Raw genomic sequence first — 25269 nt, 5'->3', positions numbered from 1 at the left:
TAGTTTTTTGTCTATACGAGTCTCCAAGACACAGACAATCACAGTCAATTTTATTTAGTTAACTTAATCATGGACTACGTACATGAAAAATAAAGCTGCATCCACATTATTACATGCGTTTACCGTCTATAGGAGTCCCTATATGGAGTCCCTCCAAGCATTCGAGTAGTAAATCGCATCTCAAGTGGTGTCGTGTTTAGATTCCGTCGAATTTTTATAGATAGAATTTGTCTGCTGTCGCCCTCTAGATTTCCTTAACGCCCCCTGAAAGCCTCCAGTATCCACAAGGGGGCGTTATCGCCCACTTTGAGAAAGACTGGTCTAGTTATTCGCTGCCATGTACATCAACCGAACTTTATCCTCTATCCAGCAGGTTTAGTGCCTCTTAGGTACACTGTATGACGGCATTTTTGTCCAGCGGTTGTCCACTCACCGAGCGATATGTCCAGCCCATTTAATCTGCTTAGCGACCTCAATGACATCGCGTACTCTTGCCTGCTTCATTATCTGTTGGTTTTTTGTGATCTTTACACGTTATGTCCAACATGCACTTTTCCATGCCACGTTGCGCTATTTGCAATGTTTGGATTTCTCTTACATTAAGAGTCCATGTTTCACATGAATACGTGTATATTTACATATATATATATCCGAGATAATCCGAGACTTAGTCTACGTGAAATATGGAAATAAAACGTAGAAAACTATACAGAATAAATAAATACGAGTATACTGATCCGATTTGACCTTTTCAAATCAATGATGAAGCCTTTCAATTTCTATGGAAATCTAATAAGTGCCTTTAGACACGTCTGTCAGTATCACACTCAGTTGAACGCACGATCGAAAACGGTTGGATGTAGGCGTGCCTGTTTTATTTTGTGCTTCCAGTTGTCATGGAAATAATTTTAAACGCAGATATACACTTCCGTTAATATAGATTCTAGACCGATAGAGAAAAAATAAGAAAACTATTTGTTCATTTACAAGTTTCACTTCTACTGTACCACAATTTCCATACGTAAACATACAAGTTCGCATGCAAAGTTGCAAGTTTTTTGGCTTTACCGAAAATTACAGATTTTCCTTTCGCGCACAGAATTATCAGTTTTAAATCCACCCCTGCATTGAAAAGTATGGCTCCAACTAAATATAATATCAATATAAATAATAATTATGATTTGCTTTACAAATTTACGCCTACGTTGCTTTTCTTTGCTTCCATATAAACAAGTTGTAAGTGTTTATTGATTACCAGTGACACATTATAATACATTCTCTAATTGATCACACAAATTAGCGAAATCTAAAAATATTCACAACAGAAGTAATTTATTTTCATACTGTTGGTATGCTAGGAAAAATAATTTACCTCTTACCTGTAGTAACATCTAAATTAATATATCGAACATGATATTAATACTGTCGGGTGAGAGTACTTGATGGAATTGTTATGTATTTAAGTTTTGTACTATTCCATTTGAGTCGTTTTTTGCGACCCGGGTTTCTTAACTTTTAACTTTGAAATACTGATATTATTGATATATCTCATTAGTTAATTCCATTCAATTCCCAATACGTTTTTCATGGCCCCCACATCCTAAAACGGCCCCCCCGACCAGGATCATTGGCGGCCCCCCCTACCTATCGCTAAGTTTAATGGCATGTGTGACGCACAACAGAAGCGTTTTCAAAATTGTGTTAGAGGTAAAAGTAAGGGCCTTCGGTTTATTTTTAGGGATTTTTGTAGTTTTAATACATCTACGTGAATTATGTAGTTGTCAAGTATCAACACAAAACAATCAAAATGTATCTTACGACCTTATTTTTTAAATGTAAAATTCTCTGATTTTTTTACCTACTATTAGAGCAAATTTGTGATGTGTGTTTATCTTAAATATCTGATTAACCCGCCACGCCGGGCCCTAGGCTAGAGCCGTGTCAGCCCGCCCCTTGTGGGGGCCATGATGTTGCCATTGCTTTTCCCAGTATTGACGATTTTACATCTCTTGAATGTAGTGATAATATAATGTAGTGTATTTGATTATTATCTAATGATCTATTATCAGGATTTTGACGATATTGTATACTCCTATTGATTGTATTATTAGTGATAGGAATTTTTCACAAACACTTCAACTATTCATAATTTGTTTGTTATATTTTTTATTGTGATCCTTGACTTAATAGGTATGTGATAAAGTTTTTACCTACTTTATTGTATTAATTTCTTATATAAGTAAGAATTAATTGTATACGTTGTCAGTGTGTAGTGAGGTTACTTTTGGTGAGTGCAAAGATGCCAAGATGCGAAGATGCCAAAAGGTGAAACCCGGGTCGCAAAAAACGACTCAAATGGAATAGTATAAAACTTTAATCCAGTATAATTTAATACATTGACGTTGAACTGTGAAAACCCCCGATGTAACCATTTTTTTGTAATTTTTTGTTTTTAGGAGAAATGGTTGTCAGCCATTTGCATAACCTATTAGTTCCATACTCTGGATCCTAAAACACATTGAAAATAAAAACAAGTGAATTGTTTTTTGCTAGATCCGTGATTTTACCCCGGTTAATGTATTCAGTCGGCTATTTTGAGCGTTCTGCATACATGTAGTTTCTTCTTATTGTGCCATCCCCTCGCGGAAGTTGGCCGCCATCAAAGCGATCTTAGCTTTGTCATCTGCTACTCGGAACAGTTCAGTGTAGCTGCACTCGTACCGATCACGGAAGTTCTTAATTCACGAAATGCGGCGTCGTCTACTGCTACGCTAACCATTGATATTTCCTTGAATAACAATTTGGGGAATGCTGTACTTTTGTCTTCTCATAATGTGACCGAGGTACTGTAGTTTTCTGGTTTTGATACTACGCAGAACTTCTCGGTCTTTTCCCATTCGATTGAGAACTTTAAGAACCTGAAGTTAATTTTATTAAATCGTTGAAACCCAGTAACGTCCCTAGACAAAATGCCGCCCCTATGCAGCGCTAAAATGCCGCCCCATTTTTATACAGTATTTTTTATCATCCTTACATGATATTACCTTACCTTACCCCAATATTTATGAAATGTGTTGTACGGATACATTACTAACAAAATATATACCACTAAATCCAATTTAAATGCCACCTCTACTTCAATAAACAATATTGCGAGTCCACGGTGTCAGATACATTTAAAAATACACCTGACAACTTTCAAAACACGGGAGCTAGGTAAGTAGATACCTATGTAGGTGCCTACCTATAATTCAAAATATAATTCGCAAATCTGCACGTGTCATTGCTGGTCATCAAGGACATGACGTCCAAGGACAACAGAAGTAAACTAGACATCGCGAAACCGACAAAAACAGTACATTCCTGTTAAACCTTTTATGTTAATTCTTAATTTCCAACAAGTGAGCTGATTTTTTGAATCGAAGAATATTTTCGTTATTAGTTACTAAGTTTAGACACCTATTTCTATATAATATACCTAATGATTCTTCTCGATTTGCCGCCCTTCAAGTGACTGCCGCCCCCAAGCGACGCTCAATCTGCCTACCCCCACGGGACGTCACTGTTGAAACCTCCGTTATAACTTTCTCCGACCTTATTTATGTAAATAACAAATAGTAAAGGGCTCATTCAATCGAATGTTTGTTGGTGAATGTGATTACTACGTAAATTAGGGTTATATATTTTAAATTGTACGTATTAAATTTCGTAGTACAGTTCACCGTCAGCTGTCTTACTGAAAATAGATGGTTGTATAGGATTGATATAAAATATAACGTGTTGTTTGTGAAGCATTGCAGAGAGTAATATTCTAAACTTATTACATTCAACAAGAACATTAATTTGACATTGATTGGTATCAAATATCTTATAATAACGTTGTCATATTATCAGATATTTCATAGATACTTACGATTACGAGTACCTACCAAAATTTTATATAAATTCTACGATATGATTTCTTATTATTTACCTACATATTTTCTTATTGTTGTTTTAATTTAATAAAACGCAATTTTTTTGTAGTACTAAAAATTGCGTTTTATTAAATTAAAACAACAATACAATGCAGTTCCACCATGAATTGATAGTTAACAAAATAAAAAAAAAATACATATTTTCTTCAATCTTTTCTTTGTATTCCGGTGGTTTTATTGTATTGTATTTTGTAAGTGTTTTATTTAGAAATGAATTTGTTCTCAATACTATACTGCTATATATTTCCGATACAAAATCTCACGGTGAACTATGATACGGTCAACTGCACGCGTACAACTTTCAGGAAACGGTAAATTGGAAGTATTCCTGTCTTATTAAAATGACACATTAAATCAGATATTTTTGTGAATATACACCATTGAAAGTTTTAATAAACTATATGGCGTAATATCAGTGACGTCCCGTGGGGGTAGGCAGATTGAGCGTCGCTTGGGGGCAGCAGTTACTCGAAGGGCGGCAAATCGAGGAGAATCATTTTAGATATATAGAAATAGCTACCTAAACTTAGTAATACTAAAAATATCTTTCTATTAAAAAAAATCAGCTTACAGGTGTCGTCGGGTTCGCGATATCTAGCTTACTTCCGTCACGTCACCCTTTGACGTCATTGGTGACCAGAAACGACACGTGGAGATTTACGAATAATTACAGCCTGATAGTTTGTTAGTAATGTAGGCATCAATACAACACATTTCTTAAATATTGGACTCATGAAAGGATGATAAAAATACTGTACAAAACATGGGGCAACATTTTGGCGTTGCCTAGGGGTGGCATTTTATCTAGGGACGTCACTGCGTAATATAGATAAATAATATTACTTCACTATGTCCGATCCTAAGAAAATCATGGGAGCCTCGATAGAGTGGAGGCTCACATGATCAAATCTCTGTTTTTATGAGAAATGGATGTTAGCCACATACTGATTCCAAAACCACATTGTAAAACAATATGTGTATTTTCCAGACCCAGGATTCGAACCCGGGACCAACGACATTATAAACCAACGCGTTAGCTGCTCAGCCATTGTGGACGTGTTAGATAGAAAAATAGAAAATATAAAATAAACGTTTTGACAAAATTGTCACATTCGATGTTTTAACAGCTCGACGATGATTTGGTGAATACCATTTTCGCTCTGAACAGATTTTTCACGAATACCTGTCGTTATCTATTCGCTCAAACCATATTCAGTGATAGGAAAGTGGGAAGAGTTATATAAGAACGATAAAAACACCCAAATATATAGTATCGTTTAAAAAAAATCAATGTTTATTTAATTTCAACACACACAGACGTGATTCGAACCTGTGACACACAAATCGCAAGTCCAAATTAACTTTGCGGTAGGCTGCGCAATGGGTTGGCTGAAGCTCAAATTCAGGTTTGTTATAGTTGTTAATCCATTTAATCTAATAACTAACAAGACCAAAGAGTTTGACTATAATACCAGGTAGCGTTGTGCAATTTTATTATAAAAACACTCGATAGTACGAGTATTTATGGAACGTTTTTAGCATGGTTGATTTGGTAGCCAGAGAAAAAATAATATTTTGTAAGTTTTCGTTTTGGAAATTAAAAATGGCGGCTGTTTACATAGACACAATATTTGTTTTCTATACGGGTTTGACGTAATATTTGAAATTGTTTATTTAAATATCTTTATAATATCTGCACATGATTTGTATAATTCATGAACTTGCCTAATAAGTGAATAATTACGATTCAATTCCATATTAAGACGAAATTCGTAGTTTCATCCATTACCTAATGTTTTCCGTTTATCTTATGATTGCCGTGTACCGTCATAATATTATGCCATGATTGCCATGTGCAGGTTTGTATATTGATAATTTATAAAATTGTCTGTTTCAGTTAAAAGATTTTGACTATACATACATAATATAAGGAACGTTGTACGTTATTTCCGTTATGTTATTTTAAATTATTTAATCGTCACCGTTCAGGCAAAAGTCACCAACCCTAAAAACATAGTTTTGAGATATCGCAATTTGAAAGTTTGAAAATGCAGGAAAAATCAGATTTTAATGTTTTTAAGGTTTTATCTACCTTATAATTATTTTCTCATGTCTTCTTAATAATTTCTTTAAGGTAATTTTACTTTTTGATGCTAATTAAAACATCTGGAAGGTTTTGAAGGAGGCAAGGTAGCTCAATTATGGTTTGGTGACTTTTGCTTGTTAATAATCTGAACAATTTTAGCCAAAAGAAGGATCAATAAAACTCACCATCCATAGTATAGTGACTTTTGCTTGTATATTTATAACGAAGGATTTATTTTTTTTATAGGGTCAATAATGTCTATTCACCTATAATGACTTTTGCTTGTTAAGATTTTTTCGAAAGTCATTTAGTGAAAAACAAATAATTCGGATTTTAGCAAAATTTTACTAACTAGTGTACCGTGGTGAGTTTTGCATCTTAAAGAACATAATTTTACGCTTCGGGTGACATACTCAACTCAAAACTGCCATTTTCAGGGTTGGTGACTTTTGCCTGAACGGTGACGTAATAAACGCGTGAAACATGGTAATATTGGTAACACTACAAATAATATGGCGGCCATTTTTTATATTCATTGTGTATACTATTACTCGAGTGGAGTTATAATGGTTTAGCACAAATTCTATAGGATATTTTAACTAAACAATAATGCCAAAGTGTAGTAAATGTCATAGTAGTAGTGTGAAGTTCTTTTTTTTGCTTCAATTTAATACAATTAGACTCCATCTTTATATAAGAAGGTTTACAAACATCTTTGGTAAGCTAGTTTGCTAGCAAAACAATGTTAAACCTTTAGACAGTAATACAATAAACCACGGAAACCATTAAGATGGAGTCTTTAAAGATAATTTTAAAACCTAACAATGGTGGAACAATTTAACCTCGAACACGCCAAGATACGATTTCTTCTAGTACTCATAACTTACTCAGTGGAAATTTGATTATTGTTATGGTATATTATAATAAGCCCACGATGACCGAGAAGCTTAAAGTGTCGGCTTATAAGGCCCGTTTCAGACGAAACACTGGTGTCGCGCTCGTATATAATAAGGAGGCCCTTGTATTATGTTTATGAACGCCCCAGAGCTAATGAGTCAACGCGTGTCCAGTACACTTTTCTGTCGGCCACTACATTCTCAAGTCGCCGATACACTTGTTTTTATTACCGCAGTTTTATGTTCTAATTTATAACACAAAATTATGCGTTGACGCATTAGCTCTGGGACGTTCATAAACATAATACAAAGGCCTCCTATATTATATCGAGCGCGACACCGGTGTCCCGTCTGAAACGGGCCTAATTGTGGGTCCCAGGATTGAATATTGGGTCGGGCAAATACGCATATTGTTTTTCAATTTGTGTATGGGGCAGAGTATGGACCTAATAGGTTGAGCAAATGGCTGACATCCATTTCTCACAAAAACTAAATTTGTTAATACAACCTCCATTCTATGGAGGCTCATATGATCCTCTAAGGATCGAACATGGTGGAGTAAGTAAATAATATTAAAATAATGTAGGTATACTTCATTTGCCTATTGCATCGCTTTCTCTCGCTCGGCACCGACTATGACTTATTTACTGTCAAAACTATCGAACTTCTCGCAAATATAGTATTTTTATAAAGCAAACGATTAAATTTGTATTACAGATTTGCCAAGGCTGCACTTATAGCATAATTATTTTATTCATTATTATTTTTAATATGTATAATGTATGTAGATAAATAGTCACAAAAATTGCACAAAACAATATAAATCATAGGTACCTTGTTTATCATAGTCAAAACTCTTTGAAACAAACTAATATACAATTAATATTATTTAATCATTCGATATAATGATATATGTTAACGATTTTATGATTATTTATAATTAATTTAAGAAAAATAATCAGCGTTATAAATGGGAAATTTCACAAACTTCGATAATTTTACGAAAATATTAACATAGTTATCCAATTTTATGTCTGTTTTATAAAAGTAAGTGTGTTTGCTATATAACCTATTTAGCGCAGACGGTCAAATTATTGTTTCCACGAAACGGAGTGATACTTTTGGGAATCTTATGAACCGGAACGGCGTTCCAGTGGGCTCTGGTTCATTTCGACTCCTGAAAACAATTTATTCTGGTGTTGTTAAAATGTATATAATATAGGTTCTTTTACGATTTGTTTTTTGAAAAGACTTTTTGTCAATATATTGTTGTACGAGGGTTGTCCAAGAATTAAAGACCTTTATTCATTTTTGGCGACGCGGGTGTTATTTCTCAAAATATGGCAGCAATGGCGTGTAGCGTAGACTTCACTCTATATAACGAGTGGTAAGCCGGCTCGGTAGCTGTTTCAGTATGACCTTTGGGTTCGTTTGAGATGGACGCTCCGCTGTCAAATCCCGCCGCCTGCGAGGTGCGTTCAATCATTCGGTTTCTCAACCAGGAGGGAGATCCACCCTGTTGAAATCCATCGTCGTTTCACATCCAATTATGATAATGTGATGAACCAACGGAATGTCAGGAAGTGGTTTATTGAGTTTTCCAGTAGTAGAACGAGTATTCATGATGAGGAGGGAAGAGAAAGGAGGTTCTCAATTGGTGACGTTTTGTTGAAGAAAATCAATGATAAAGTTCGTGAAGATCACCATCTGACAGTCTGTGAACTCGCAATTTTGATCCCAGACGCCAGAAAGTTTACCATACAAACGATTTTGAGGGAAAAATTGGAGTTTGCAAAGGGGTGTTCGTTGGGTGCCCAAAATGCTGGCGGAAGCTCACAAACAAAATCGTGTGAAAAGCGCTTATGTCTTTTTGAAGCTTTTGGACTCATTCAAATCGGATGTCCTTCGTCATCCTGCTCATAACCCCGACCTGGCGCCAAGTTATTTTCTTCTTTTTATTTACACGAAGCAACATTTGGCCGGAAAACGACCGACGAGGACGTGGAGGAAGAGATGAGAACGTTTTTGAGGTCGGCGGGGCCGGAGTTCCACTAGGGAATCGAGAACCTAGTTCCACGGCTCACCAAGTGCATCGATCGTAATGAAGGCTACGTCAGAAAATAGTGGGGATATGTACCTAGAATTTCGTTTGCTTTTTTTGGAAAAATAAAATTTTCCTGATTTTTAAAATAATAAAGGTCTTTAATTTTTCGACAACCCCGTAAGTAAATATATGAGCATTAATTATTCTAAGTATATATTCCCTTTGTATGTGCCATGTCATTCTACGTATGTATGATTCGCAATGTTCGTTTTTAATATTGCGTAGAAACTATATTCCCTGAAATATCGATGACACCAATAAGATAGCGAATTTTTTGTAATCGACGTTGATGAAGACAGTGATAATTTTAGTTTTGAAATAGTTTACTATCTACGCCATATTTATGTTTACGCAATGATAATAATATCGATTTACATCAACTTTGAAGTATTTAACATTACTATAATAATATCAAGATAGCATTCACAACATATTAATTATATTATAAATTCTATGTTAGTTATGTTGGTCGAATAAAGTAAAAGGTAAACTGGTTATTAAACCATAACAATAAATAATAATAAAAAATAATGGACGGTATTTGGTTTCTGATAGCGGGAATAAGAGACTCTGGGCACTCACCTGATGTCGTTGGTGGCTCACAAGCTTACCATACACGGACTATATCAGACTGTAGCTGTAGATATTATTATGTATTGCGTATGTACCTAATACCCAGCGGACTGATTTCAGTTATATACTAGTGGCATCGGAGTTGTACGTCACTGATTGATTTTAAGGAAGGAATTTTAAGTGGGAGTTAAAGGTGATAATTGCCGCAAAAATATACTATAAAATGTATTTTTCTCGAGTCAAATAATCCAGTGAACTTTATCGCGCAACAAAGACGCAAAAACTCTTTCACATTCAAATGTACGTGCATTAGAGATAGAGATAGCTTATGCGTTACAGACAGAGTGACAGATAGACAATATATCATCATTATCATCAGCCTGAATCTATGCTCCTGCTGGATGAAGGCCTCTTTAAGCTGCTTCCACCTCTCTCGGTCCTGTGCATTGAGTTGCCACGCACTTCCGCAGAACTTTATCATTTTATCGATCCAATACAATATATAATGCAATAAATAAATTTAAGCATTGAATGTATGTTTTTTGTTGTTGTAATATCACTAGAATCGGATATTGGCTGTTGTCAGCAACAGTTTTTAAGAGGTTCGGTAGAGTAATAGGATAAATAACTTAACGTAGATCTGTGAAATTTATAGATCCAAGTGTGCAACGTCAGTAAAATTCAAATAAAGTGACATACCTGCTTAATGTTATTGTGAATTTTGGTACCGTGCTAAGAATTGAACCTTAGGCAATTAATGTATGCTCAATATATGGAATGTTACATTCTCAAAATCTTGTGAATTATTCGTTGAACAAAAGAAATGGTTTATCATAGACAATATTATGTTATTTAGCTTGCAAATTGTTGATATGCTTTATCCAGGCCAGTGGCCAATGGCTGATTTTTATTCATGGTGTCATGATAATGTTGGACTGGCGGCCTAAGATGAGTTAATAAATTCTTTGGCGGAAATCTTCAATTGTGTGTTGTTAACATATTAAAGTCTAACCGACAGATTTCTTGCAACTCATAATATCTTCATATTACTGAGTCGGTTAATATTTTTAATGTCAGTAGAGAGGTATAATAGTCTTTCCAACAAATATTTGTAATTTAAAATATGAGGAGCGTTAATTAATTTATCTACTTCCACATAAAAAATTATGTCAGATAAAAATGATTTTTATTTTTTTTCAGTATTGTTTCTCTTGCCAGTACAATACATTTTGGTGACTTCATCTACAACAACGTTAACTATTAAAAAAAAAAAACCTTTGTTTTGTTCTCGTTATTGTTTGCGGCTCTCGTAGTGCAGTGCGTAAAGCGCTGGCCTTCCGTCTGGAAGCTCCGGGTTCGACCCGGTGAGGTCAAAATATATTTACATAATCTGATATGTGAATTCCTCAAGCCTGGGAGTTTTCCCACTGTAATTGGGCTTCACAAACTGTTATGGTGTTTAAGACAATCACTGCTGACCAGTTAATTACCATAACTCGGTCAGTGCTCAAGACACGCCTAGCGTGTAGCAATTGGCATGATAATTAAATGTGGTAATTAACTGGTCAGCAGTCAATGTATATGTATCTAATGGCCATATGCCTGGCGCATCTTTAGCAGTGAAAGACTTTGAGCACTAACTGTGTTAACAAAGAGTCAAATAAATAAAAACAGACTGCCACCAACACATTATTAAGAACAGTGTCTTGTGAGAAATATTAAGAGCGTACATAAGTGAAACGGAAAATAATTTTCAATGCTATGTGGAACGAAATTTCGGCCGCGTTGAGGCGCGTTACCATTCGGAGAGGGATAGTCGACCTGTTCGCACGTCAATTTCTTTTGTGATGGAGTCGGATGAATATATTCTTAAATCGTGTAAAGATGACTTAAAAACATTCCGCATGTACTTGAAAAAGAAAACATGTCAAACAATTCGGTTTGCGTAATTTGAACCCGCGACCCGCATTCCACGCATCGCCTAGTCACGATCTTTTTAGACCATGCCTCCGCTGAGGTATAGCCTTAATTTCAAAACTCTGAAAACCTAAATTTTATTAACTTACGAGTATTCGCAGTATCGTTAAATAGGTATACATTATTAATTAGTATTGGCTTGTTTGCAAATTAGATATTAAGATTGTTTAGCCTAGCACAGACATCTAGCGGAAAAATACAAAACACTGTATTACATACAATTTATTGATATTTGACATTTTGAAGTTTGAGTTGAATATGTCATAAATATGTTAGGATGGCATTTCACTACGAGAGGGGTCCTGTAGCGTCTTTGATTCAACCTGTCCGTGACAGACATCCGAGCTGTCAATACAACAATCACAAGTTGTCCCGCGATGCAACGTACGTACCTACTACTCAAAATTAAAACCTTTATAAATATAATCAACTCCAATAATCAGATATCAAAAAGTGTTCACGCATGTTTCACTTACAACCGATCCAAAAAAAAATTCAAAGATATACTTTATACATAGTTTCGACACCCACGGTGGCCGCGCGGCTTTAGCGTTGGACTATAACGCCGTGGGTCCCAGGTTCGAATCCTGGGTCTGGCAAGTACACATATTGTTTTTCAATCTGTGTCTGTCAGGGTATGTACCTAATAGGTTGAGCAAGTGGCTGATATCCATTTCTCGTAAAAAACAAAATCTGTTAATACAAACCTTTACTCTGTGGAGGCCCATATGATCCTATTAGGATCGGAAATGGTTGAAACAAAAAAATACTTTATAAGCTATTATTTTTGACTTTCTGAATTTATCATTATTCCTTTCATCCCGATTATTCTTGAGAATTAATTGAGGTTCTACTGAGCGTCATTTCTGCAATGGTTTAACTGTATTAATAGACACTAAAATCGGCCGCATATAGCCGAACAATGTCCTCTGTCTATTATTAGTTCTTACTTTGAACAGGCTGCAACTAAAATAAATCTGTATTATAATATGGCGTAGACCGTAGAGGATCTACGCCATATGGTATACATTCCGTAGCTCCTCTACGTTAAATTTTATTAAATAGCTGAATGCAATTCCTTCTCAGGGTGACTATCTGAAATCGAATTTGCTTGTTTAGTGCTAATTGTGTACCTAAATTATCAGATATATTATTATCAATTCACCTTTTGAGTAGGTATATTCAAACCTGAAATTACTAAAACCATATAACACATTATCGATGAAAGCCAAGAGATCTCAAGTAAATAATATATAAAACTTATGTACATATTAATTTTATATCTACATATCGTGATGAGACATTATTATATATGGCGAATGTTTTTATCGCAGTATCTTTTATATAATTAAAAAATAAAGTGATTTGTAGACAGTAATTAATTATAATAAAATCAAATTATCAGTATTACGTTTAATGATGTGATTATTGATAATTAATTGTAAATAATTTCTAATTTTGGCTTGTTGACATAATTAATTAGTTTAGGCTGTTAGTTTTGAAGTCGGTGACCTTCATATTCCGCCATTTTGACATAATCGCAAAAAAAAACATCAAGCATATTTAAGACTGCAAATAGATTATTTAATTTCTCCAATCCTGAACATATTATTAAATAATTAGAATGAGCAAATAGCGAAATAATATGATGCTAACTCATTAAAAATAAACAAAAATTATATTTAAAGTTTGTCGTGAAATATAGAAAATGGTGGCTGATGAATATAAATGACTTTGCAATCGACATCCGGTTAATTTATATTTAACTGATAAACAGAGCAGATTTGATATTTTATAAATAAACATATGATGGAAAAGTACTTGCAGAATCATAATTAAGAAAAATAGAGGTTTCCGACTTTGAAAAAATATTTCGACTTTGAAAGTAATAGCCTTGTTTGTTAGGGTTGCGTAGTCCGTAGAGCATCTACGTTGAAATAGAAAGAAAGATCTAAATTGGTAAAGAAATTGTAGAAATATTTATATATTACAGTTATTTTCTATAATATTCAAGAGGGTACGATGAATTGTGACATTAAACATACTATTATAGTGACATTTATATCAGTGACATGCGATTCTCACTTCACAGATACCGTAGATGAGGGGCATCTTCAGAAATTGTCGTTTAATTGCTATACTCTTTTTTATAAATAAATAAATAAATAAATTATACTCGTATTAATATTTATGTGTCAATCTTAATGTTCATTCGACCAGACTATATTCCAATGGTTTTATATTATATATTACTTGAGACTTTCATTGCTAGTTAGTTGTTAGTGTTCGCGTTCTATATTATGAATAACACCTAAATATGTTTAGAATATCACCATGCAATCACCATGCACCAGACTACTTCATCAGCAGCTTGCCATAAATCATTTATAAGGTTACAAACTAACAAATAGTAAGTAATAGAAACTAATAAATAGTAGATAAATGTATATTTTTCCGACATATCCTTACAAGCGAGAGTCACCGCACGCCACTAGTAGTTATATCAATATATTATGCTCTTAATAATTATTGAATAACTGTTAATAACTGTTAATAACTGTTTCGTGGAACATAGGCTTAATAAACACTATTACAAATGAAATATATCGTAGAAATTGAGTAGCTGTATTCATTTTAACGTAAACTATACGTAGCATATCATTTTTAGATATAAATCATGTATGATTGTTGATATAGACGTAAACTGCAACATTATATACAATTAATACATGACAGTTCCAACCGTAAACAATTATTACGATTACGTGACGTCGTGTTGCGCGTGGGATATACCTGCTGATATGTATTTTCAGCGGATAAGAAAAAACTCCCATCATTTTCTCTCCGGACATGTGATCGGACAAAACGGACATACCTACCTATACATAATATTGGTTTAAGGTGATTCGTTATAATTACACTCGTTTAATCCTGGAATCATGATCACGTTGATGTTGCATATAAGAAAAACAGCATGTGAAATAAATTTAAATCTAACTAATTTAGGTTTAAATCCGTCATTTCCACAGATACGATGCAATGCCTGCATTTTATTATTTAACAGATATAATGACTTTTCTAAATAATAAATTTCAATCAATTAAAGTTAATATTGTAATTGTTATTATTCGTATTGTAACACTAAACCTTAAATAGCGTTTAAAAAGGCCAATATTAGACTCTTAGAAGGTGTTTTATCAAATATTTTTATCGTATTTCTTTTAAAAGCATTCATTTGTAAAATACGATAGACGTATTAAACTGTGTTAAATATTTTATAAACGTAAATTTTCAAACATGGACAACGAATGTATGTTAACTTGCACGATTACATTTATATGTTGTCAGTCTTTTATTTATATTTTACAACGTTTTTCTTAGCTCGTATTCTTATCCTTCTTGTCCGGTGGTTCTTTGTCCGGTACAAATCTTGCAATCGGCTTTAACTAACTTTCCGACTAGCTAGACATTTGACACTTTTAGAATATATCAGAACACGATGCCAATGCATTTTTTTGCATGCATGCATAATGCATGCTTTTAGCCATCTTTAAGTAGAATTGAATTAATTTTCAGTTAATTCTGTTTGTATGAAAAGTTATTTCGTCACCATTATTGGTTGCTAGACGTGCGTTACTATGGAAATCAATATGACATGTCAAGTACAATTTTTTTTTGATCGTTTAAGCTAGTCCAGTCAAGTTTATATGGTTCAACAGAATTTAAAAACGTTGTATATAAAAAGTTATTTTTAACTTGTAATTATTTTTGTAATCAGGGTGGCGAGTAATACAATACTTATTAATATATCATATTGTACAATCAATAATTTTATTGGTTAATTTCTTGCTGTCTTCCATTTTTGAAACGAGCTGTCAAATAGTTGCTATGGTTACAAAAATTTTACTAGATCTACTGATATAGAATATTGGATTAAAAGTCACATTTACGTGATTATTAAAACACTTTTTAGGTTATGTTAATACCACGCTTTGTAAACGAAATTGTTACTAGAAATAAATTATCCACTACATTACGTATCCATGCTTGAAACTAGATTTAAACATTGTGACTGAATTATATTCGTAACATTGGAATATTATATCCCACGGACATGGTGTATAAAATTTTGGTATTATGTTAAAAGCAATTTATATAATTTGAATGTTTTGACGCACCTTCAAACACTAAAAACTTTAATAAACATAAAAAAATATGTTTTATTATATCTTGGTTTATTAATAATGGATCAATTAAAAACAAGACCTCATTTACAATATTATGTTGAAAACAGTTAGGTATGTAGAATTTACAATCGTATATTTAACTTTGAAATCGATTTACTCAGCTAGGCCAGATGTCTAGATTCTAGAAGGACTAATTTTAAGTAAAATCGTTGATTTACTTTTAAAAATTTTGTTACTCTACTGAATTTTGAAAATGTCATCTCGCGACACTGCAATATAATCCATATCATAGATTAATCTTTGATAAAATATAATGTCGTGCTATTTCGTTTTATGAAATACATATTTTATAAAATATACATCATAAAAGATATTTGACAAAGATCTTGGCCTAATCATTGTGGAGCCTGAACCAGCGCACGAAATGGAAAATTTTACGAACCGTAACGCTTGATAATTTTCTGAGAATATCAACATATTTATTTATTTTCTCATGGTGCAGTGCATAAGGCGCTGGCCTTGCAACCGGGAACTCTGGGTTCGATTCCCGGGGAGGACACAATATATTTATGTGGTTTTCTCAAAGCTTGGGTGTTTGTGTATGCTCAAAATTACTAACAACCACCTTGTACGAAAAAGCAAGGACATGATTATTATTATTAATAATAATAATAATAAACATACTTATATATAAGTATCTAATTTTATGTACATTTTATAAATATAAGTGTGTTAATTTTTTTTTGTTATCTACCTAACTCAGATGGTAAAATATTTTTCCCATTATACAGCGATAATATTGGATATTTCATGAACCTGAACTGTACTCCGGTGCATTCCGAGCCCTGGTCTGAACCTTTCATTTTCGTGAGCGGATATGATGCAAAATAGTATTATTCAGATCGATTACACGTATTCAAAATCAATTTTAAATTTATTATGCACAGCGATCTTCAAGGATTGCGGATTAACATCATTTAGCATATTATTATAATATTCGCATGCACGTGACACTTCACACGAATATTAATTGCATGCTGAATAATATGTTTATGAGCGCCTCTCATGTGTTTATGCATTCTGTCATTTTCATTGATAATTTAATATAAAGCGAATACATTTGAATCCTATAAACCCAGAGTCACAATTTTAATTAATTCATCAACATAATATTATTAATACAGTTAAATTTTGTATGATTGTTTGTATAACTCTAGCTCATAAGCTGTCATAAGCTATGCGCACGCGAGCGAAAATCAGTCACACAGATTTCGCTTTATCTTTTAAAGTCCCTTTAGATTCTAAATAGATAGACGTAATAATAATACAATGGATGAATCTGAAATAGATATCAATTTTAAAAAAGAGTTTATTGGGCATCTATAATCCCTTGAAAACGAACATCAACGTTACTTCTTTGAGCTAATAGACGAAGATACTGGTATAAAATCCCTTGATGTAGCAAGCATTTCCGATGAATTCTTGGTTCTGCAAAACGATTTCTCGGCATGTAACTTATTTCATAAAAAAACAATCTGAATCAATTCTGGTGTGTTATGTATCAGTCATATCCAAATGTTACCATGATTGCCTTTCAAGTTTTACTACCATTAATTACTTCTATGACATAGATAAATTGTATCTTCGCGAGGCTTTTTTAGTGACGTCCGATATGGCTAATTTACATACATAGGACGTTTATGATGCAATATGAGTGTTTTATTCCAAAATAACATAGTTTTCCTTTGCGTAAAAAATATGTGTTTAATTTTAATTGGAAAGTGGCTTTTATAATATGTCTACGAGTATATGTATGTATATTGATCTGGACAAGCTGAGAAATGCATTTGCTTTTGAGCCACTCATTAATCAACACTCATTAATTGTTTATTAATTCTGAAATCATTCGAAGTTAAGTAACAATAAATTAATTGAAAATCCTTAGCACACGTCGACATAATCGTAACTTTAATAGTGCCCCTTCAGATGTTCGATGCAGAATAATTCAAGATTTATCGCGCATTATGTATGCTGATTGTTTTACCGGTGTTTAAATGCAAATTAATAAGTCGTTAACAATAGTGTTATGGGAAATATTAATTATTTTATGGTCTCATACTCTCAATAAATCAAATAAAAATCGTAAACTAAAGAATATGTCTTTATTGCAGCAATTTTATATATTTTATGTAGGAAGACTTAATTATGCTGTTATATGATTTTATAATGCACTGAATTATGGCGGTAAATAATATTTGAATCTCGATTTAATTCTATTATGATTGTTGATTGGATTATTGCATTGTTTATGTAGTTGGTAAAGACAATAGCAATACTCTGCTTGTAGTATTTTGTTTATAACAACAATTTTTATCTTGGCTAAATTATTCAAAATGCGAAAGGGAACGTTTTGGGAATAATGAAGGCTCAAAAATATAAATAAAAAATGGACGTTTGTACCCCTAAACCCCTGATATGAAAAATGAATCACCATCTGTTTAAAACAAAATACTGCTTATTTTCTGACGCTGTATTCCGTGATGAAACTGTCAACTCAAGCAGACTCCTCAACAGTAGCGCAGTTAGTGACATAGACGCCTGACGCACTGACTGATTTAGAAGCCCCTTACGATAAAAAATGACATTGTATTTTTAATTTTCCAAATAATAAATGTAGGACGTTTGTTCTATTTTTGGTAATATTTTACACTCAGTTTGTGAGAAATGCACATCTTTTTAAAAATTGAATGACTTTATGACTGGTTTTAACTCTTCGGAATCCCCCTTTTAAATTTTCCAACGAATCGGTTGCGTCCTCAACGTTGCTCAACCCTTCTTACGTTCCCTTTCTTCGGTTGATTACACTCAGCAAGTCTTTTCATATGCAATTAATACTCTGAAGATTGATATGCATTCACACAGATCTTACTTAGAATTATAGCATCTCCACGAAACCTAGTCTCAAACAGTGATGGTTTAGGCACGCGGAGGAATACAACAATAGTTATGTGTTCAGGATTCTTTTACGCTTCAATGTTTTTTAAACTAACAATTCGATATTTTCTAATAAAGCAACCGCGTTGTCTTTTACGTGGAAAACAGCCACTGCTCTCAAAAGTTGTAGTATTTACATTGATTACTACTGGATGAATCATATGCTTCTTAAAATGATCCATGTTATCGGTCTTAACGCATTATACCTACAAGGAAATATTATAAGACGATATTCATAATATCTTTTGTGGTACATTTTTAAAATGACACTTGTATGGGAACTGCTCATCTAGTAGTATATCAATGAGTATTTATATTCGTTCCTTCTATTGCCACCCTTTATTATGTGCCGCCCATGTCCAATGCACGATCTTTATACTCTCGCGAGACGTCACTGGACTCGTCAAAGAGCTTATAGGGCGCATGATTGTAGATACGTTGCCAGATACTATCCTCGAAGATCTTTCTCAAGACTCTCCGCTTAAATATCTGTAACTTCTGAGAATCATCGACAGTTGATGTCCACCTCTAAGAACTGTAGCACAATACTGGTCTAAATAAGTTCAACAATATTTCATATAAACGGACTTTTGCGCATTTGTAGGTACATACATTTATTTATGTATTTAAAACGGCGCATGCACATATAGAAAATATATAAAATATAGCAGTAAAACAAAGCATACAGAACAATAATAACATATTATGAAAAACAAGTTGACAGGTACATTACAAAAAAAGATCATTCAGTCCATTGCTTAAGTGCCCGAGTGGAGGTATTAAACATGGCAATAGAGTAACTATTCGATAGAGAATGAATCATTCCTTGGCAGTGGCGCACCCACGATTTAAGATTGGGGGGGCAAGGAGGAGAATGTTAATTTTAGTCCCATAGGATCTTTTTCTTCTTCACAGCCAAATTTTTCGTTTAAAATTCGCCAAATTTCGGTCTTTTGTCTATTGCCCTTGGTGTACCATGTTCCCCACATCCTGAAACGAGCCCTCAGGCTAGGGTATTTGGCGGGCCCCCTACCTACCGCTTAGACTATTGGCAGTGTGAAACACTACATTAACGTTTTTCAAATTGTGTTTTAGTTCAAATTAAGGGTACTTATACAGTGAATTATTGGCGATTTTTAATACATCTACTTTAATAATGAAGCTGTCGAGTATCGACACATAATAACCAAAAAATATATTGCATAAATATATAAGTAATTGAAAATGTTCATGGGAAAGAAGTATGACTATTTTTACTATTAAAGCTAATTTATGATGTGTGTTTATCTCACTTATCTGGTCAACCCGATACGCCGGGCCCCCCACAGCCCGGGCCCACAGGCTAGAGCCCTGTCAGCCCTCCCCAGCCATGACCCACACCACTCCGGAATTCGGGTGGACACCGAGAATTTTTTGACAGTTCCATTAGGGATTGGGTTTCTAAAAAAACCTGACATTAGTATTTCGAAATTTTTGTGTTAGAAATTAAAATCTAAGAAAATTTTCTAAAAAGGGTGCTGGAGAATAACAAATCATTTTTTTGCCGTGTTTTTATTTGTCTAAGCCCAAAGGTATAGTTTATTGGCTTTCAATTTCAATGTAATCATTCTGATAATTTTCATGTTTGCGGGGTGCCAGGGCCCCTTGCCCCCCCCCCCCCCCCCTGGGTGCGCCACTGTTCCTTGGTATTGAAGAATGCATAGAGAAGTTGTTTTTCACAATTTTTGTATGCCTAATAGTTAAGGCCATTCGAAAATTGAATTTACAGCTTTGCACATAACTACAGATTTGTAGGTTTGATTTTAACGTGGATTGTTTATCTCTGACAAATTACTCTAGACTAGATAATATATACAACTGGTTACGTACATAATTAAACATAGAAATTGATTTTGATATCTTACAACGGTTTGTACAATATGAACTTTAAGGACCAATTAGGACCATATTGTAGAAATGTCTACCGAATATATATTTTTAATTAGCTCTACAATCCGTTTCGCGATGAGGTTAGCATAACAAAAGTTATTATTTGCATTGTATTTTTTTTACTTGCTATGAATTGAGTAAGGACTCACCTAATATTGGCAGTCGCTTTTCTTATCTTAATTAAATATAAATGTTTTGTCATTTACGGGAATTTATAGCATCAATATGTTTACAGCAAACAAAATTAACTGTAAGATATTTGAGGATGTATTTTAGTAACAATGTTGTCAAGTGTAAATTTAATCATCTTTCAATAGTGTCTTGTCTACCTTTACTAATTTATTTACACAAACAATTTTAACCTAGGTATGCTGTTTACAATCTTTATTATTCACGGAAATCAACAACTACAAAACAGCAAAGTTGTAAATAATTAGGTAATGCATACGTAATTGTCACACCTTTAAATGATTTCTAAAAATCATCTGATCGGTTTCTAATGAGTGAGAATTTATAAATCATTGCCCTCGGATGGTACGGTAGAAAATAAATACACAGAGCCGAATCTATCGTAAGATGAATAAGTGAATAAAAAAATCTTATTTATATAGTAGTGTCTTGTCTAGATTTGCCATTATGTATTGTCATAGCTAACAAAGAAAAAATAAATTTAAATGTAAAATCTATGCGAGCTTTCTCGCATGTTTCTAAATATGTTATTATTCCGTACTTGATTGGAACCATTTGTTCTATATATTTTCTTTTTTAATCGATTCGATCTCATATTAATGCAACAATAAATCTAAAGCAACACATCGATTGTTTATTTAATTTAGTTATATAAATCATTTCTCATGCAAAATCAGTTCATATACCTACTTTCATTACAAAAACTCCTGTTAATTTTGAATCTAAATCAATATATCTGTTTAAAACAACAGTAATAAACAATTTTCCAGTCGATTTCCAGTCCAAGAAAATCGATAAAATTGTTATATAAAGAAAATCGACTAAACTGAAACGATACGGTATCACGGTATCAATACTGAAACTATGAACTAACCTTGTTAATTTATGAATACAATTAGATAAGTACGTATCTATTAATAACCAGATTGAGAGCATTTTTTCTAGGTAGCTTCTTTAAGTTCTTCCCAAATATTAGATTTGTATTATTTTTTCGTTTCATCTCTGGATATAGGTAGTTACTTCCACTTATTTGTATCCAATATAGGTATTTGGGATATTGGTATTGTGTATACCTACCCGTCATATTAGGTAAATGTTGCATCACTCGGCTGAAAAAATCCCTACTCCTGACATTAATAATTTAACTTGCTCATTGTGGGCTCAATTCATAAAACGTGTCAATACATAATTAAATTATTATTACGAGTCGATTTTCCGAGCGTCGATGATAATATGTTTATTTGATTTTGACGTTTTTGTGAACTCGATTATTGGTCTTTAACGATATCGGCAAACACGACTCGCCGGCCGACGTTGTCTCGCCAAAAGCGGCCGTAACATATTCACACAGATGCGATATGATAAAAGGAGATATTTCAGACGGTAGCCTTAGTACACATTTAGATCAAGCGGCATATGGTTCCGCTTTTCCACAACCGATGACACCTTTCAGTCTGTCGGCCGCCATTGAACCGTTTATCCTGTTGACAGTTCGCGGGCGCGGTGTTGCCATATTTTTAAATTAGTATTCCTCATTTGAAATTCGAACAATATGGAGTCGCCCGAATCGCCCGGGGCTAAGGACGAGGCGCAGTTGATCCCGACCGGCTGGAACACGGCCAAAATTGTCGGGAATGGATCACTAATACCCGGAACATATTATCCTAATGCAAAAAGGTAACATATCTATTTAAAAAATAATTTTTAACGTATTTTTCTTTTACCAATATGTATCATTATTATCAACACTCATCTACAAATTAAAATACATTACATATTATTTATTTAAGTATCGATTATTTGAAGTATTGACGTGCTTTCATAAAACTGTCATTATAATAAGTTAAGTAGGTCTTTATTTTTATGAATATAGTATATAATATATTCTAATATTTACAAAATGTATGTAGTATTCAATATACGTCTAATGCAGCGACCTTCTCTAACAAACTTCTACCCTAAAGCAAACAAAAAAAAAACACATCCCACATAGGTACTACTTTTGAACTGCACTCTTCACTGCTTCAAATTGCACAATAAAATAATATTTATCCAACAAAACGGTCATTTCAAATATTTTTATATAAATATATCTAAACGGTGATACAAGTAAATGAATATAACCAACGGGGTAGTAATTACTTTATAATACCGTTGAGGATTTTTTTTTAAATGTATCCTGCTTTGTGAATAAAATCGTTAATTATTCTAACTGAGTAAATTAATTACAAATCATTATATTCGCACTCTTAGGGTAACCACCCTTAAATTTGTTTGTACCTCAACCGCTCCCTTATTCTAATGTATTTACAGGATGTGACTGCCTACATGCAAATACGATAAAATATTATCGGGACTTCATATTGTATTATATTAAGACATTTATTGTCAGTTCATAAAATGATTCTAGTTACATATAGGTAGTAGGTTTATTCATTCACAAAGAAGAATCACAGTCGTATTTATATTTCAATACAAAAGTTTTATGTGGTAGCAGGGAATATGAAAAAATAGTAATCTTTTGTTTCGGTAGGGTTTGAAAAGAGGTCATGCTAATTTTATCTATTGCAAACACATTCTTTCGATACCTCTCAAAACTATACCAATACATAATATAATAATATATAGGTATGTTTTTCTGCGATGTTACATCTCCAACTTTGACTATGCAATAATCAAAATGAAAACCAATATTAACCAGAAAAACCGATTTGGTCGCAATGGCGGGTTTAAGGACATGAATACCCGGGGAATCGGACTACTGAGCGCCAGGACAATTGGACGAGATAAGATAGACGAGACATTTTATCTACTACTTAGTAGTATTGATTCATTTTACTCTCAACATAGTATTTTTTATTGCGGATTGAGAATTATCATGCCTACGGTTTTATATAAAAATAAAAGAAATAGAAATATTTTCTCGTTGAAACTTAAACATATGCACAATTAAATCATTATTTACGTATGCATATTTAAATTCTCACCAAGTAAATTAAAATATAAATAATAATATTAAATATTAAATATATATTTTTATAATTCGTGAACGTATATTTATTTTCGAATTTAATTCGATTGCGTGGCGCCCAGTTGTCCCGGCGCCGAATCGCCCTAGACCCAAGACCCGATACCCTGAATGATTTTGAGGCCACCCATGAAGAAAAAAAAAATAATAATATAGCATGTACGAATATCAATGTATTTCATTCATAGAATCACAAGCTATTAACTAAAAAATATTATTAGTAAAGATAACAGTTATAGAATGAGTGGTTTATTTTTAGTGTACAATTATTATCGACGTATCTTTTTGAGTAATTATGTTATTATGGGTTTCTTTTAGTTGTGTTGCAGGGATTTTGTATGATTTAGGTAATATGTTGTCCTGGGAACTAATGGGAACTGAAATACCTATCGGGTGTGGAGAAACAGGCAACCGAACTCCAGTATGGAAGAATATGGGATAAACATAAACACGAGTCCTTCGTTCTGACAACTGCTCTCATTGTATGGATTGACGGTCATTCAATATTGGTGTATTTCTAGGTTGAAATACACACTATTGCACGTCTATAATGTGTGGTTCATTTTCGTAGGACATTCATACATTCAAAAACCTGCGTCAAAATGTAGTGTATTGTATAACCTATCGGAATTTTATTTATTAATCTGTTCTGTGTATGTCACATTATTTTTGATTTCTTTGTCCCCACAGAAGATGTGATCCCCATCACTGAATATGTGATCCTACTCGATTTGTGACAAATACGCGTGATTATGGCGTGTTTTAACTTCTTCGAAGCCCCCTTTTGAATATTCTCATCATCTGCGTCGTGGAGAGTTTCCACTGGTAAAAATCACATCAAAAAACACCATGTTCCTAATGCGGCACCAAGTTTAGGTCAGTTGACATCTTTACAAACAGCTGAGAACGTACAAAGGGACCATCATTAATTAGGTTACAATACAAGTCGATGTGTAGATTAATCAATGAATAGATAAACAAGTCGTTACATATATATATATATATATGTACAGGCATCATTCTCCTAGATGAAAATAGTCGTCAATTGAATGAAATAGTAGCTAATAGCAGGTATATCGCAGTGGCGTAACTAGCCGCCATGCCAATCGTTCAGCAATCGATGTAAACTGACACAACGTGGGGTCCTAACCACTAGACGTAATGTCGATGTAAACTGTAAAACTTGCTTAAAGTAAAAACAATATAATATTAATATAAAAAATATCACGTGGCAGTACCACCTATGTACATTCTTCTCGGCGCGCTCATTAATAAAATTCTCAGGGCAGCTATTTTTAAGGTCGGTATTTGTGGTAAACGAAGTATACG

General features: G+C 33.4%; 1 protein-coding gene across 10 annotated transcripts in view; it reads left to right on the top strand.

Annotated features, from left to right (window-relative positions):
- The window catches only part of LOC147070245 (ATP-sensitive inward rectifier potassium channel 12-like), an 88872-nt gene that overhangs the window by 50874 nt on the left and 12729 nt on the right, over positions 1–25269 (top strand). For 2 of the 10 annotated variants that reach the window (XM_085949743.1, XM_085949744.1), the window contains exon 2: positions 22404–22589. The exons of 4 other annotated variants lie outside the window; for them this stretch is intronic. In XM_085949743.1, coding sequence (XP_085805869.1) covers positions 22465–22589 — 125 coding nt within the window. In that variant the 5' untranslated portion in view covers positions 22404–22464. Of the gene's footprint in view, positions 1–4965; positions 5384–22403; positions 22590–25269 lie in introns of all 10 variants that reach the window. 4 more of the 10 variants (XM_085949748.1, XM_085949745.1, XM_085949750.1 and 1 more) reach the window with 3 other exon arrangements.

Source organism: Rhyacophila brunnea, unplaced genomic scaffold (assembly GCF_057557595.1).
Source record: "Rhyacophila brunnea isolate RB1 unplaced genomic scaffold, BYU_Rbru_1.0 scaffold_22, whole genome shotgun sequence".
NCBI lineage: Eukaryota > Metazoa > Arthropoda > Insecta > Trichoptera > Rhyacophilidae > Rhyacophila > Rhyacophila brunnea.
This window is presented reverse-complemented; position numbering and strand designations above follow the sequence as displayed.